At 46.0% G+C, this 14033-nt stretch overlaps 1 protein-coding gene across 1 annotated transcript; it reads left to right on the top strand.

Annotated features, from left to right (window-relative positions):
• Nucleotides 1-975: 975 nt before the first annotated feature.
• LOC123048281 (subtilisin-like protease SBT5.4) lies at nucleotides 976-6826 on the top strand. Its single transcript, XM_044471417.1, has 11 exons — nucleotides 976-1172; nucleotides 1268-1335; nucleotides 1458-1537; nucleotides 1614-1775; nucleotides 3546-3648; nucleotides 3901-4447; nucleotides 4673-4770; nucleotides 4942-5184; nucleotides 5340-5454; nucleotides 5592-5805; nucleotides 5881-6826. The coding sequence occupies exons 1-11, from the start codon at nucleotides 1023-1025 to the stop codon at nucleotides 6504-6506; spliced, it is 2406 nt and encodes an 801-aa protein (XP_044327352.1). The 5' UTR covers nucleotides 976-1022; the 3' UTR covers nucleotides 6507-6826.
• Nucleotides 6827-14033: the final 7207 nt, after the last annotated feature.

Here is a 14033-nt window from a genome sequence, read left to right as displayed (position 1 = left end):
CTAATCCCTCGTCAACTAAACAAGGAATAGTATGGACCAACTATAGAAGAAACCAAAAGCTCAGTCGACAAGGAATTTTACTGTTAAGACTGTATGGCACTAAATTAGAATACGACCTCAAGATCCTTTTTGGGCAATTTCGACAGAAGCTCGGCCCTTTCTTCATAGTAAGTGATCGCTGAAGGCGCATCCCCCAAGGTCCGACTGAAAAACAGAGTCCCGTGATGAGGACCAGGGAGAAACCAGTGAGCAGTGAGTTTGCTCATCAACTAAATAAGCAAATAAGGTCACCGTGTCTCGCTGTTATAATGTGTACTGAGTAGAATGGAGGAAGTATGAAATAACATTGATTAGCTAAATCTGATGCAGAAAATTTGAAGCGCATTAATAACAGAAATTTTTTCACTAGTGGCATTGAGCATTGCAAAATTACTGGTATGTGATGTGTCATTAAAAAGTAAACATATGAGTACATCATTGTCCAATACTTAAATTAAGAGAAATGAACTTAGCTATGATGAGATTTCCCATATTTCACTTTCCAAGGCTCAGAACATGCAGGTACTAGGATACATGTTTGTCCTCAAATCTCCACACATAATCACATATAACCAAAAGTAAATGATCACCGCCAAAACCGAATCGAAAGTAAATAGTTATTACTGAACCCGAACAATATCTATATATAAAACTGAACAAACCAAAGTAAAAAAACCGTATAAACCAAAACGAATCTAACAAAAAAAACCGAATGCACACCTTGACCAGCAGCATTGACGCAGCAAGAGCGTTTTGGCTGCCAGAACCGGCCCTTCCGCGCTGCCGCGCGTGCATGTGGTGCAACTTCATCCATGCTGCAGGGTGCAGGCGTTGGTATCCCATGTGGGCTCGTGGCCCTCGCGCTCGCGGAGAAGATAAGCAAATGATCCCATCCCTCCACATGCAACACCGATCTCCTCCACTAGTCCAGTTGACTTCCCCCGTCGTCGTCGACTCTCCGTCGATCGATCTGTATAAATTCCATGCGGGCGACCCGAGATAAAACTCCAGCTGGGATCCTGGGACCATCGCCGGGCGAGGCGAAAATGGGGAGAGGAGCCGGCCGCGTTTTGCTGATCGCCATGGCGCTCCTCCTCGCGCTGCACACCAGGCCGGCGTCGGCTCTCACCAAGGCATGTCTGCAGCCCTCTCGCTCTCTCCATTCTCATCTTACCACTTGCTCAGTTGGACGCTAACGGATTTTAGCTTCTTGCATGAATGTACGTAGTCTTACTTGGTGATGGCCAGCCAACGGCCGGCCTCTTGGTCCGATCTGCTCACTCAAATCACCAGCCAGTAAGCTAGACTACCCAACACATACTCCTCCTCCTCTTCGTTAATACCACTACATGTTCTTCTCAAAGTACTACATGAGTGCAGAAGAATCAAGCTAGATGCCTGATGAAAACTGCACGCAGGTTCCGGATACTCTATACCTTCGAACCAATCAACGGGATCGGGCTGCAGATCGACACCGTTTTCGTACCACACCTTAAACGTAAGCATAGTATAGAGTAGTAGATTACATAAAAAACGTGAGAAACTGTTGATTAATCTGTTTGGGGCACGTACAGTGCTCACAGGGATACTGGTGATCGAAGACAAGCTTCGGCAGGTCAGCACGACCCACTCGTGGGGGTTCCTAGGCCTCAAGGGATCAGACGGCGAGACAGCCAACGAGTGGAACAACGTCCCCAACTCCGGCGAGGGAGTCATCATCGCCAATGTCGACACGGGTACAAAACATATCTCACCCTCCTTGTGTATAACTTTAATCTTCTAGTTTCGCCATTTCCTTATCAGGTCGTTGATAACCACTAGGACTGAGGTCAATAGTACTCGTGAAACCATACTATGAAGATAAGAAAATGCAGCGTCGAATGACCAGGTCGTTGATAACCAGTAGTATTCGTGAAACCATAAGATGAAGATAAGGAATGCAGCGTCGAATGACTATGGATATTGACCATAAAATAATTATTTTGTTTCATAATCAAGTCGTAAATGATAGTCGCTTTCTTAGCTTTTACACGGGGCATGCTCGATATATATTTTTTGACAGGAAACTACAGCGGGCTTATGCTAGCCTGGACTTATATTAGCTAGGGAGAGATGACAACATTCAGGGAGTCACATAGAGTGAAGAAAAAGAAAGATTACAAGGGGCAGGCCCCCAACAAATAATACTCGATATATATCGCGTGAGTACATGTGCTTCGCTTTGACCAGTAGGGTTTTTTCTAATAACTAATGAGCACCACGTCCCACGACTCTTAATTATCCCTTGAGTCTGGAGATGCATAAAATGCTACACACTCCACGATGTATTCCAATAGTAACATGCCGAATCATATCTACTGGCACCACGATATGCTCCAAAACAGAATCAAACCACAGTGTACATAGTAAGAGCATCTACAACCAGCATTCTAGAATCCTCCTCAAATGTCCGTGGATGTGATGGGTCAGTAACTGGACAGGAGAGAGAAGAAAAAAAATGACCCAACCAGACCCCTCATATCATCAATATATGTTCGGTCTGTCTTGCGAACCTTCATATTAAGAAAAGATGTAGGGAGGATACGAGGGCTCGCCGACGCGCCCGGACAGTCTGCCATGTAGGACGCGGCCTAACCCGGACCATCTTTTTTCTTTCGTTATTTTTTCCTTTCCTTCTCTCTTTTCATCTCCACCAATCACGTGCAAGTGACCGGACATATAAGGAAGAAAATGAGTGTGCCTGCATGGATGGACAAATAGGGGCTTAAAACGGACACGCCCGATCACTGACCGGGCACGTTCGCGGGTGTTTAGGGGGTCAGATTTGGGAAGTCCGGCTGTAGATGCTCTAACAAGCAGAACTTTACTTCGATTCAACTCAAATCTCACAAAGAGATCGACTCATACAGATGAAAATTGTAGTGTTAGAGAAACTCTAGCAGGGTCGTCAAAAACATCCAAACTCCATAATAACCGCCATGCATGAAGCGCATGCAGCAAAAAAGTAGCTCTAACAAAGTCGCCATATGGGCCGTTATTGCCATGAATTATACAGCATCCTCCATATCTTGCCTCTCAGCACCTATATTTTGCATTTTGTGGTCAATTTTTGGAGTGCACATCATCCAAAAAAAACATGTGGCGTAAATAAATTTTCACATCATCCCTGCCACAAATGGGGATGGAAGGGATATTGGGAAAAAGATGTCCCATTGGCGAATGGGTCCCATGAGGTAAATGAAATTTGGAAGCTCGAATGTTACGACTCTGAGTTTGCGTGTCGCATGGCGAGTCTCCGACCAAGCATATGATGACTACTAGAGTTGCTCTTACTTAACAATAGGAGTGGAAACTTATTGGTGTTAGGGTACCCGTTTGAGCATCCTTAGTTCATTTGATTGAACTAGTCAGGGCCGGAGAGCACCCTTTAGGTTACCCGTTTGCATACCAACACCACTTTCTGAGGTGATGCTGATATACCTCTTTTTTTGCACGCATGTACAAAGGTGTATCCCCAATATCTCCAAGCTTCAGGGACGACGGCAGCTTGCCCGCCTTATCGAAGTCGCGTTGGCGTGGCGAATGTGAAGCCAGCCCCGGCTGCAACAAGTAATTACCAATATCCATTGGACACATCTTCCTCTTAGCTTCTACTTCCCCAGTCCCATAATATAAGAGCGTTTTATGGGACGGAGGAAATACGGATCGGAGTACTAGTATATTATATGAATAGAATTGTATGATTTTTGTTATACATAAACCCACATTTCATTCGTTGGCGTACAGACAGACGGAGTAGCTAGCTTTGTAGAGAAAAAGAAACCCTAGCATCCCACTGACACGGTGCGCGCACGCATGCAGCAAGTTGATCGGCGCGAGGTTGTTCAACGAGGGCATCAAGGCGATGAACAAGGAGAATGGCGGCGTCAACGGCCAGCAGCTGAACGAGACCGATCTGAACTCGCCGTGGGACTACGTGGGGCACGGAACGCACACGCTGTCCACCGCTGGCGGCGGCTTCGTAGCCAATGTCGGCGCCTTCGGCCACGGGACGGGCACGGCCAAGGGCGGCTCGCCGCGGGCGCACGTGGCCTCGTACAAGGCGTGCTTCGCGCCAGGGTGCTCCGACCTGGACATCCTCATGGCCATACTCACCGCGGTGGCGGACGGCGTGCAGGTGCTCTCGCTCTCCCTCGGCGCCCCGGCGACCGACTATGTCTCCGACATGATGGCGATTGGCACGGCATTCGCTGTCACCCAGGAGGTTGTCGTCGTCGCCGCTGCCGGTAACTCGGGCCCGGTGGCTGGCTCGGTCACGAATGTGGCTCCGTGGATGCTCACGGTGGGTGCGAGCACCATGGACAGAATCTTCCCCGCCGATGTCGTCACCGGTGCCAAGACTATCACGGTAACTAAATTAACTTGGGACTCCAGATCAAGTGTTACAAATGTGATTTTAAAAAAATTGTTACAAATGTGTATATTTTTAGACTAGTATACAACAACTGTGTAGTTAGTATAGAACGGAAGTAGAAGTTGATGCCGTTGTGGATCCACGCAATCAACTACTCCCTCTATCCCATAATGTAAGACATTTTTTGACACTAGCAGAGAGTAACTAATTAAGTTGCAGGGACAAAGTCTATCAAACAGCACCTTGCCTGCCAACGAGCCAATTGCGATGATCAGCGGGGAGAAGGCCAATTCTGCAGGACAATCTGTAGCCAACTCGTAAGATCCCTTTTAGTATTTGTGAAGTCAACTCTTAAGATCATGATCTCATGATCAGATTGTTTGTTCTGATGAAGAAGATCCCGTTCAAGATATAGTAGCTGTATATATCGATGCATTTCTAGTAGTCCTGGGAATTGTTGGTAAGATGTGCACATGTGTTGCGTGCAGGGTGCTGTGCTTGCCGGGCTCCCTGGACCCTGCCAAGGTAGCGGGTAAGATAGTTGTGTGCAAGGGAGCGAGAGGCCGAGCCGCCAAGGGGCAGGTGGTGAAGCAGGCCGGTGGCGTCGGCATGGTACTCTGCAACGACGCCACTAGCGGAGCCAGCATCATCACCGACCCGCATATCATCCCGACGGCTCACTGCTCCTACTCCCAGTGCCAGGAGCTCTTCAACTACCTCCAGTCCACCGGGTAACCTAGCTACATTACATATACTCCCTCCGTCCGAAAATATTTGTCAGAGAATGAATAAAAATGGATATATAGAATTGAAATAAGTTTTAGATAATTACTCCATGGATGCATGTAAGCGACTAATCTAAGACCGATGGCCGACACTTCAATAGATCGCCGATGGGTTACATCAAGACGAGGGACGCAGAGGTGGGTGTGAAGCCATCGCCGGTGATGGCAGCATTCTCATCCCGTGGGCCCAACACCATCACCCCTCAGATCCTCAAGGTTTAAAGATACATACTCTTAGACATTGTTTGTTTTGAAATTGCTTACCACATACAGCATGTTGTTAAAAGATACATACTCAGTCTCAGCACGATCAACTCATGTCTTATGTGACTGGCTATGGGTATATATTGCAGCCTGACATCACGGCGCCAGGCGTGGGTGTGATCGCCGCTGTAAGTCAGGAGGTCTCGCCGACCGGCCTGGTTTCCGATGGCCGCCGTGTCCCCTACAGCGTAATGACCGGAACCTCCATGGCGTGCCCTCACGTGGCAGGAATCGCCGGCCTGCTCAGGGCAAGGTACCCGAAATGGGGCCCTCCCATGATCTATTCCGCTATCATGACCACCGGTACGCAATTCCGCCATAAAACAAGGGAAAATTTGCACGTGTCATGTGCTTAACTAATTGTATGTGTTTGTACAGCCACAACGGAAGCCAACGATAACACCAGGATCCGGGACGAGACGGGCAGTGCCGCCACGCCGTTCAGCTACGGTTCGGGCCACGTTGACCCAGTAAGGGCCTTGGACCCGGGCCTGGTGTACGACACCACGACGCACGACTATGCCAACTTCATTTGCTCACTGAGGCCCACCGACACCCAGGGCCTGCTCCCGGTTTCCCTCCCACTACCACTCAGCATACTCTGGACTCTGCTCGCCCGTGTGTTCCGCGACACCAACTCCAACCCGTTCGAGTGCAGCCATGGCGCCAACCACCCCGAGGATCTCAACTACCCGTCCATCTCTGTGGCCTGCCTGCCCCATTCCGGTAGCGTTGTCACCGTGAAGCGCAGGGTCATGAATGTTGGTGGCGGGGCGGCGTCGTACACCGCCAGCATCATGCAGCCGGCCGGGGTCACGGTCACTGTGAACCCCAGCACGCTGGTCTTTGATGGTGAGAACGCAGAGGAGGAGAAACACTTCACGGTGACACTTCAAGTCCACAACGCCGAGGAGGCTGCCGGTTACGTGTTCGGCAGCATGGAATGGTCGGATGGGAACCACCGCGTCAGGAGCCCCATTGTGGCCACTACCAAGTGTGTCTAGCGTCTGGAGTCGATCGTCATCAGCAATAAATTGAGGGGTTGCCTACTTCTAATAGTAGTACTACATGTTTTTTTTAGCCATAGTACTACTCCCTCCGTTCCCAAATAATTGTCTTTCTAGCCATCTCAAATGGACTACAACATACGAATGTATGTAGACATGTTTTAGAGTGTAGATTCACTCATTTTACTCCGTATGCAGTCACTTGTTGAAATCTTTAGAAAGACAATTATTTAGGAACGGAGGGAGTACATGTTAGTAGGCTACTCAAGGAATGCGATTGACCATCGTGCCCTCTAAGACAAAGAGATATGTTTTAATCTCCATCGCAGATCTAATTAAGGGGTGTACTGGAGCAGATCTGCATACGACAAATGCTCACAAGAGTTCAATCTTTACAAATAATTTGGGGGCACGTCGATGCACTCTAACTTTTGCCTAAATTTTTTGTTTGTGCGTGTGTGCGTTTGCACGATAATCCTATACTTGTTGATAGGTTGGTACGGAAATGGTTTACAAACTTACATGGCATTATCCCATTAAACCCTTTTTGTATTTTTGCTGTGGAGCACACCCCTAATTAATCACATGCCTCCACCTCAGCCCTTAATATTATTTTGAGGAAACCTCAGCCCGCAATTGATCTCCGGAAACAACATGTAGCATTACTCGTGTTTAGAGGTGCGGGTGTGACTTCTTCTATGGTTGAGATATGTTGAGGGGCGAGGGCCTACTCCAAACATTTAGATGAGTTTTTTCTTGCCAAACAAGATTTAGATGAAATAATGAAGATTCAAAATTTTATATGTTCTGCTCCTTGACTCCCTAGCATCTGACTGCATGCACATGAAGTTCTTATGGGGACATGGTTGGGCGTAGGGGCCACATACGTGGGGTTCTCCCCTTTCTCTCTTATCCACTCTATTTCTAAAAAAATAGAAGTTCAGAAGCAAAAGAAAAAGTTCAAAGTTTATTAAAAAATCCAACTTTTGGATGTTCAAACTTTTAGAAGTTAAAATTTGAAATTTCAAATTGGATAAATGTTCAACTACCCTACCAGTGAGATGTACAGCTTTGTCTCCTGTCCTGGTCAACTGTCTACTAGTCGATATGCAACTCCCCCCCCCCCCCCCCCCCCGCCCCCAGCAGTCGATGTGCAGTTTTCGCTACTAAAACTCCGTCTCAACTACCCTACCAATGAGCGTGTGGCTTCATCTGTCGGCCCGATTAACAACCTGGAATTCGATGTGCAAGTCATCCACCTGACATGAAGTTGGCACACGTACGTGTTACTAAAGTTGGCTTTCATGACACTAAAGTTGGTACCTAATGCACTAAAGTTGCACAGAAAATATTCATCTAAACATATCTTTGAGGGTTCTAGTTTCGAAGTATCATCTTGTAGCACTAAAGTTGATTCCTACAGCAGCAAATTAATTAGCTACAGTAGACAACATAGCATAACAGTATACTAACAAGGAGTTGGCTCATGTAGCGGTAAAGTTGCATTTTGTAGCATTAAAGTTGGTTTAAAATAGCATCAAATTCGGTTTTGAAAAAAGTTCATAGAAACATACCTACACCGATCTAGTTTTGAAGATCATGTCGTGAGACGGCCAATGGTGAAAACACCACGACACAACACAAGAGCATCCACAATCAACGAGTGCCAAGCTGAACACAAACCTTGACTAGGAGCTCCGCCAGAGAAAATCGAAACAATTAGCAAGTTGAGGAGGAATCTTGCGCCATCAATGAGCAAAGATGAACCGAGACAACACCAAGAGCACGAAACTGGCCACAACACAACGGCTTCCATGAGAGGGTCTTGAGCAAGCATCAACCAAGATGGTTGAGCACACAATTGGTGGGGGCGGATGAATGGCAGAGAAGGACTCACAAATGTTGCCTTCGGGAAGGTAAATGATGTCTATGGACGACATCATCAAAGGAATTTCGTCCGGAGCCCATACCGAGCGGATTGGGAACAGCTGAAGGACCACGCCCCCAAGAAGGGAAGTGACACGGACATGTGCCACCGTGGTGAGCTGATGTTGTGTCAGCAAGGATTTCTCCCAGAGTAAGTACCTGATCCAACCAGTGTCAATGCAGCAGGTCGAAGTAGTTGCAGTGATTGCAGGACGACAACAAGCGGGCCACCATCCAAAGGGAGTCGACGGGGCGGTGGGCGAGTCTCGATGGAGACACTAGTAGAAAAAGAGGCTTCCATACGCCCCCATTAGTCCCCAAAACAATCGAACCGCGAAAAAAGGGGTCTTTAGTCGCGGTTCGGGAGGAGACCCGCGACCAACTATCTGGGCCTAGCGCGCTCGGTCGACAGCTGGCGGACGGGAGGGGCTTTAGTCCCGGTTGGCCTGGCCAACCGGGACTAAAGGTCCCCGAAGGCCTTTAGTCGCGGTTGGCCAGGCCAACCGGGACTAAAGGCCCATCCAGCTGGCGGACGGGAGGGGCTTTAGTCCCGGTTGGCCTGGCCAACCGGGACTAAAGGTCCCCGAAGGCCTTTAGTCGCGGTTGGCCAGGCCAACCGGGACTAAAGGCCCATCCCTATATATAGGACTCAGCTCACTTCACTTCACTCAGCTCATTTCACAATTTTCAGAAGGGGGTGGTGGGTTTGCTTTTGGTTCCTCCTATGCACACAAGGTGTTCGATGAAATGCCCGAGAGCCTGAAACAAACATGATATGAAGTGTCCGAGCCACACTTGAGCTTTCTCATTTATTTTTCCTCCGCGATCGCGGTTAGCAACTTGAACCTTTCATGTGTCATTGATAAAATATGCATGTGTGTAGTTCATTGTTTAATTTGTATTATTTCTAGCTAGTTAGTTTAACAAATGCATGATGGTTAATTATATACTTTATATAATAATAATGCAGATGAATCGGCAATGGATGTACGGTCCCCGACTCTCCGGCGAGTTCACTACGGGTTTGAAAGATTTCCTCGTAGTGGCAAATGCGAACAAGCAGCAAGGTTTTATTATCTGTCCATGTGCTGTCTGTAAGAATCAGAAGGGTTACTCCTCCTCAAGAGACGTTCACATGCACCTGCTTCGGCACGGTTTCATGCGAAGCTATAATTGTTGGACCAAGCATGGAGAAAGAGGGGTTAGAATGGAAGAAGATGAAGAAGGGGATGATATCGATGACAACTATCATGATCATTTCGGTGATACTTTCATGGAGGATGATGCTGAAGGTGGGGAAGGGTTAGGTGAAGGTGAAGAAGAGGCACATGATGAGCCCGCTGATGATCTTGGTCGGACCATTGCTGATGCACGGAGACGCTGCGAAACTGACAAGGATAGGGAGAATTTGGATCGCATGTTAGAGGATCACAAAAAGTCGTTGTATCCAGGATGCGATAATAGTCTGAAAAAGCTGGGCTGCACACTGGATTTGCTAAAATGGAAGGCACAGGAAGGTGTAGGTGACTCATCATTTGAAAATTTGCTGAAAATGTTGAAGAATATGTTTCCGAAGAATAACGAGTTGCCCGCCAGTACGTACGAAGCAAAGAAGGTTGTCTGCCCTCTAGGTTTAGAGGTTCTGAAGATACATGCATGCATTAACGACTGCATCCTCTACCGCGGTGAATACGAGAATTTGAATGAATGCCCTGTATGCACTGCATTGCGTTATAAGATCAGAGGCGATGACCCTGGTGACGATGTTGAGGGCGAGAAACCCAGGAAGAGGGTTCCCGCCAAGGTGATGTGGTATGCTCCTATAATACCACGGTTGAAACGTCTGTTCAGGAACAAAAAGCATGCCAAGTCGTTGCGATGGCACAAAGAGGACCGTAAGTCCGACGGGGAGTTGAGACACACCGCTGATGGAACGCAATGGAGAAAGATCGACAGAGTGTTCAAAGATTTTGCAGCTGACGCAAGGAACATAAGATTTGGTCTAAGTACTGATGGCATGAATCCTTTTGGCGAGCAGAGCTCCAGCCATAGCACCTGGCCCGTGACTCTATGCATCTACAACCTTCCTCCTTGGTTGTGCATGAAGCGGAAGTTCATTATGATGCCAGTGCTCATCCAAGGTCCAAAGCAACCCGGGAACGACATCGATGTGTACCTAAGGCCATTAGTTGATGAACTTTTACAGTTGTGGGCCAGACCTGGTGTACGTGTCTGGGATGAGCACAAAGGAGAGGAATTTGACCTACGAGCGTTGCTTTTTGTAACCATCAACGATTGGCCTGCTCTCAGTAACCTTTCGGGACAGACAAATAAGGGATACAATGCATGCACGCACTGCTTACATGAGACTGAAAGTGTACGTTTGGTTAATTGTAAGAAGAACGTGTACCTGGGTCATCGTCGATTTCTTCCCCGAAATCATAACGTAAGAAAGAAAGGCAAGCATTTCAACGGCAAGGCAGATCACCGGCCGAAGCCTGCGGAACGTACTGGTGCTGAGATATTTGATATGGTCAAGGATTTGAAAGTCATCTTTGGAAAGGGTCCTGGCGGACAATCAGTTCCGCGGGGAGTTGACGGGCACGCACCCATGTGGAAGAAGAAATCTATATTTTGGGAGCTAGAATATTGGAAAGTCCTAGATGTCCGCTCTGCAATCGACGTGATGCATGTTACGAAGAATATTTGCGTGAACCTGCTAAGCTTCTTGGGCGTGTATGGGAAGACAAATGATACAAAGGAAGCACGGCAGGACCAGCAACTTTTGAAAGACCCAGATGACCGGCATCCGGAATGGTTTCAAGGTCGTGCCAGCTACGCTCTTACCAAAGAAGAGAAGGTCATTTTTTTTGAATGCCTGAGCAGTATGAAGGTCCCGTCTGGCTTCTCGTCGAATATAAAGGGAATAATAAACATGGCGGAGAAAAAGTTCCAAAACCTGAAGTCTCACGACTGCCACGTGATTATGACGCAATTGCTTCCGATTGCTTTGAGGGGGCTCCTACCGGAAAATGTTCGAGTAGCCATTGTGAAGCTATGTGCATTCCTCAATGCAATCTCTCAGAAGGTAATCAATCCAGAAGATCTACCACGGTTACAGAACGATGTGGTCCAATGCCTTGTCAGTTTCGAGTTGGTGTTCCCACCATCCTTCTTCGATATTATGACGCACCTCCTGCTCCACCTAGTCGAAGAGATTTCCATTCTCGGTCCTGTATTTCTACACAATATGTTCCCCTTTGAGAGGTTCATGGGAGTATTAAAGAAATATGTTCGTAACCGTGCTAGGCCAGAAGGAAGCATCGTCAAGGGCTATGGAAATGAGGAGGTAATTGAGTTCTGTATTGACTATGTTCCTGACCTTAAGCCGATTGGTATTCCTCAATCGCGGCACGAGGGGAGACTAAGTGGAAAAGGCAAGATCGGAAGGAAATCCACGATATGTATGGACGGTCATTCTATGACTGAAGCACACCACACAGTTCTGCAAAATTCCAGCTTGGTGGCTCCGTACTTCGAGCAACACAAGAATATTTTACGCTCGGACAACCCGGGGAAGCCTGAATCCTGGATTAGAAAGGCCCACATGGAGACTTTCGGCAGTTGGTTGCGAAAACATTTAATGAATGACAATGATGATGTTGGAGATCAGCTGTACATGTTGGCCAAGAAACCATCTTCGACTATAACGATTTTCCAAGGGTACGAGATAAATGGGAATACATTTTACACCATCGCCCAAGATAAAAAGAGCACCAACCAAAACAGTGGTGTCCGCTTTGATGCAGCAACCGAGAATGGGCGAAAGGTCACATATTATGGTTACATAGAGGAGATATGGGAACTTGACTATGGACCCTCCTTTAAGGTCCCTTTGTTCCGGTGCAAATGGTTCAAGCTAACAGGAGGTGGGGTAAAGGTGGACGAGCAATACGGAATGACAATGGTGGATTTCAACAATCTTGGTTACCTTGACGAACCATTCGTCCTTGCCAAAGATGTCGCTCAGGTTTTTTATTTGAAGGACATGAGTAGCAAACCGAGGAAACGGAAAGATAAGAAAACGATCAGTACATCATGCGATGATCCAAAGCGCCACATTGTTCTTTCAGGGAAAAGAAACATCGTGGGAGTGGAGGACAAGACAGACATGTCAGAAGATTATAATATGTTTGGTGAAATTCCGCCCTTCAAAGTGAACACTGACCCAAGCATTAAGTTAAATGATGAGGATGCTCCATGGATACGGCACAATCGTAAGCAAGCAGGGACACAAGGGAAGAATTGATGTGTAATAATTTATTGTACCAAACTTTGTTGAATGGATCATGTGAATTAAAACGTACGATGGCGAATCCGGATGATTTGTATTTGGTCGATGAACTGAATGATGTATCAAACCTTTTGTCAAACCTTCAAGGGATCGATGAACTGAATTTTTTGATATATTATTTGTATTTTTAAGATTTTAAAATGAATTAGTTTTATTTTTCTGATTTTTTTGATATATTATTTGTATTTTTAAGATTTTAAAATGAATTAGTTTATTTTTCTGATTTTTTTGATATATAATTGTATTGTTAAGATTTTAAAATGAATTAGTTTTATTTTTCTGATTTTTTTGATATATTATTTGTATTTTCAAGATTTTAAAATGAATTAGTTTTATTTTTCTGATTTTTTTGATATATTATTTGTATTTTTAAGATTTTAAAATGAATTAGTTTTATTTTTCTGATTTTTTTGATATATAATTGTATTTTTAAGATTTTAAAATGAATTAGTTTTATTTTTCTGATTTTTTATATATAATTGTATTTTTAAGATTTTAAAATGAATTAGTTTTATTTTTCTGATTTTTTTGATATATAATTGTATTTTTAAGATTTTAAAATGAATTAGTTTTATTTTTCTGATTTTTTGATATATTATTTGTATTTTCAATAGTTTAAAATGAATTAGTTTTATTTTTCTGATTTTTTTGATATATTATTTGTATTTTCAAGATTTTAAAATGAATTAGTTTTATTTTTCTGATTTTTTTGATATATTATTTGTATTTTTAAGATTTTAAAATGAATTAGTTTTAATTTTCTGATATATAATTGTATTTTTAACATTTTAAAATGAATTAGTTTTATTTTATATGAAAAAGGACCTTTAGTCGCGGTTCGTGACACGAACCGCGACTAAATGCTCTTTCTGCGCGGGAACGAAAGCGGCGCCAAAACCCTTTAGTCCCGGTTGGGAGGCGGACCGCGACTAAAGGTACCCTTTAGTCGCGGTTGGTGTCCCCAACCGGGACTAAAGGGTACCTTTAGTCGCGGTCCGCCTCCCCAACCGGGACTAAAACTCTGTCTATATATATAGCACTTAGCAGTTTCCGCCACCTCCCATTTCTCCTCTCGACGCCGAAGCCCTGCCCCGACGCCGATCGCCGCCGCCCGCCGCCAGGCTGCTGCCCTGACGCCGATCGACGCCGACGCGCTGCCCCGACGCCGCCGCCCCTGCCTAGTGAGCTCCGCCGCCCCCCACTTCCCCTGCCCTGCGCCGCCGCCCCCTGTCCCCAGTGAGCTC

Source organism: Triticum aestivum, chromosome 2D, assembly GCF_018294505.1.
Source record: "Triticum aestivum cultivar Chinese Spring chromosome 2D, IWGSC CS RefSeq v2.1, whole genome shotgun sequence".
Taxonomy (NCBI): Eukaryota; Viridiplantae; Streptophyta; class Magnoliopsida; order Poales; family Poaceae; genus Triticum; species Triticum aestivum.
The sequence above is the reverse complement of the archived record's forward strand: the minus strand, read 5'-3'. Positions and strand labels throughout refer to the sequence as shown.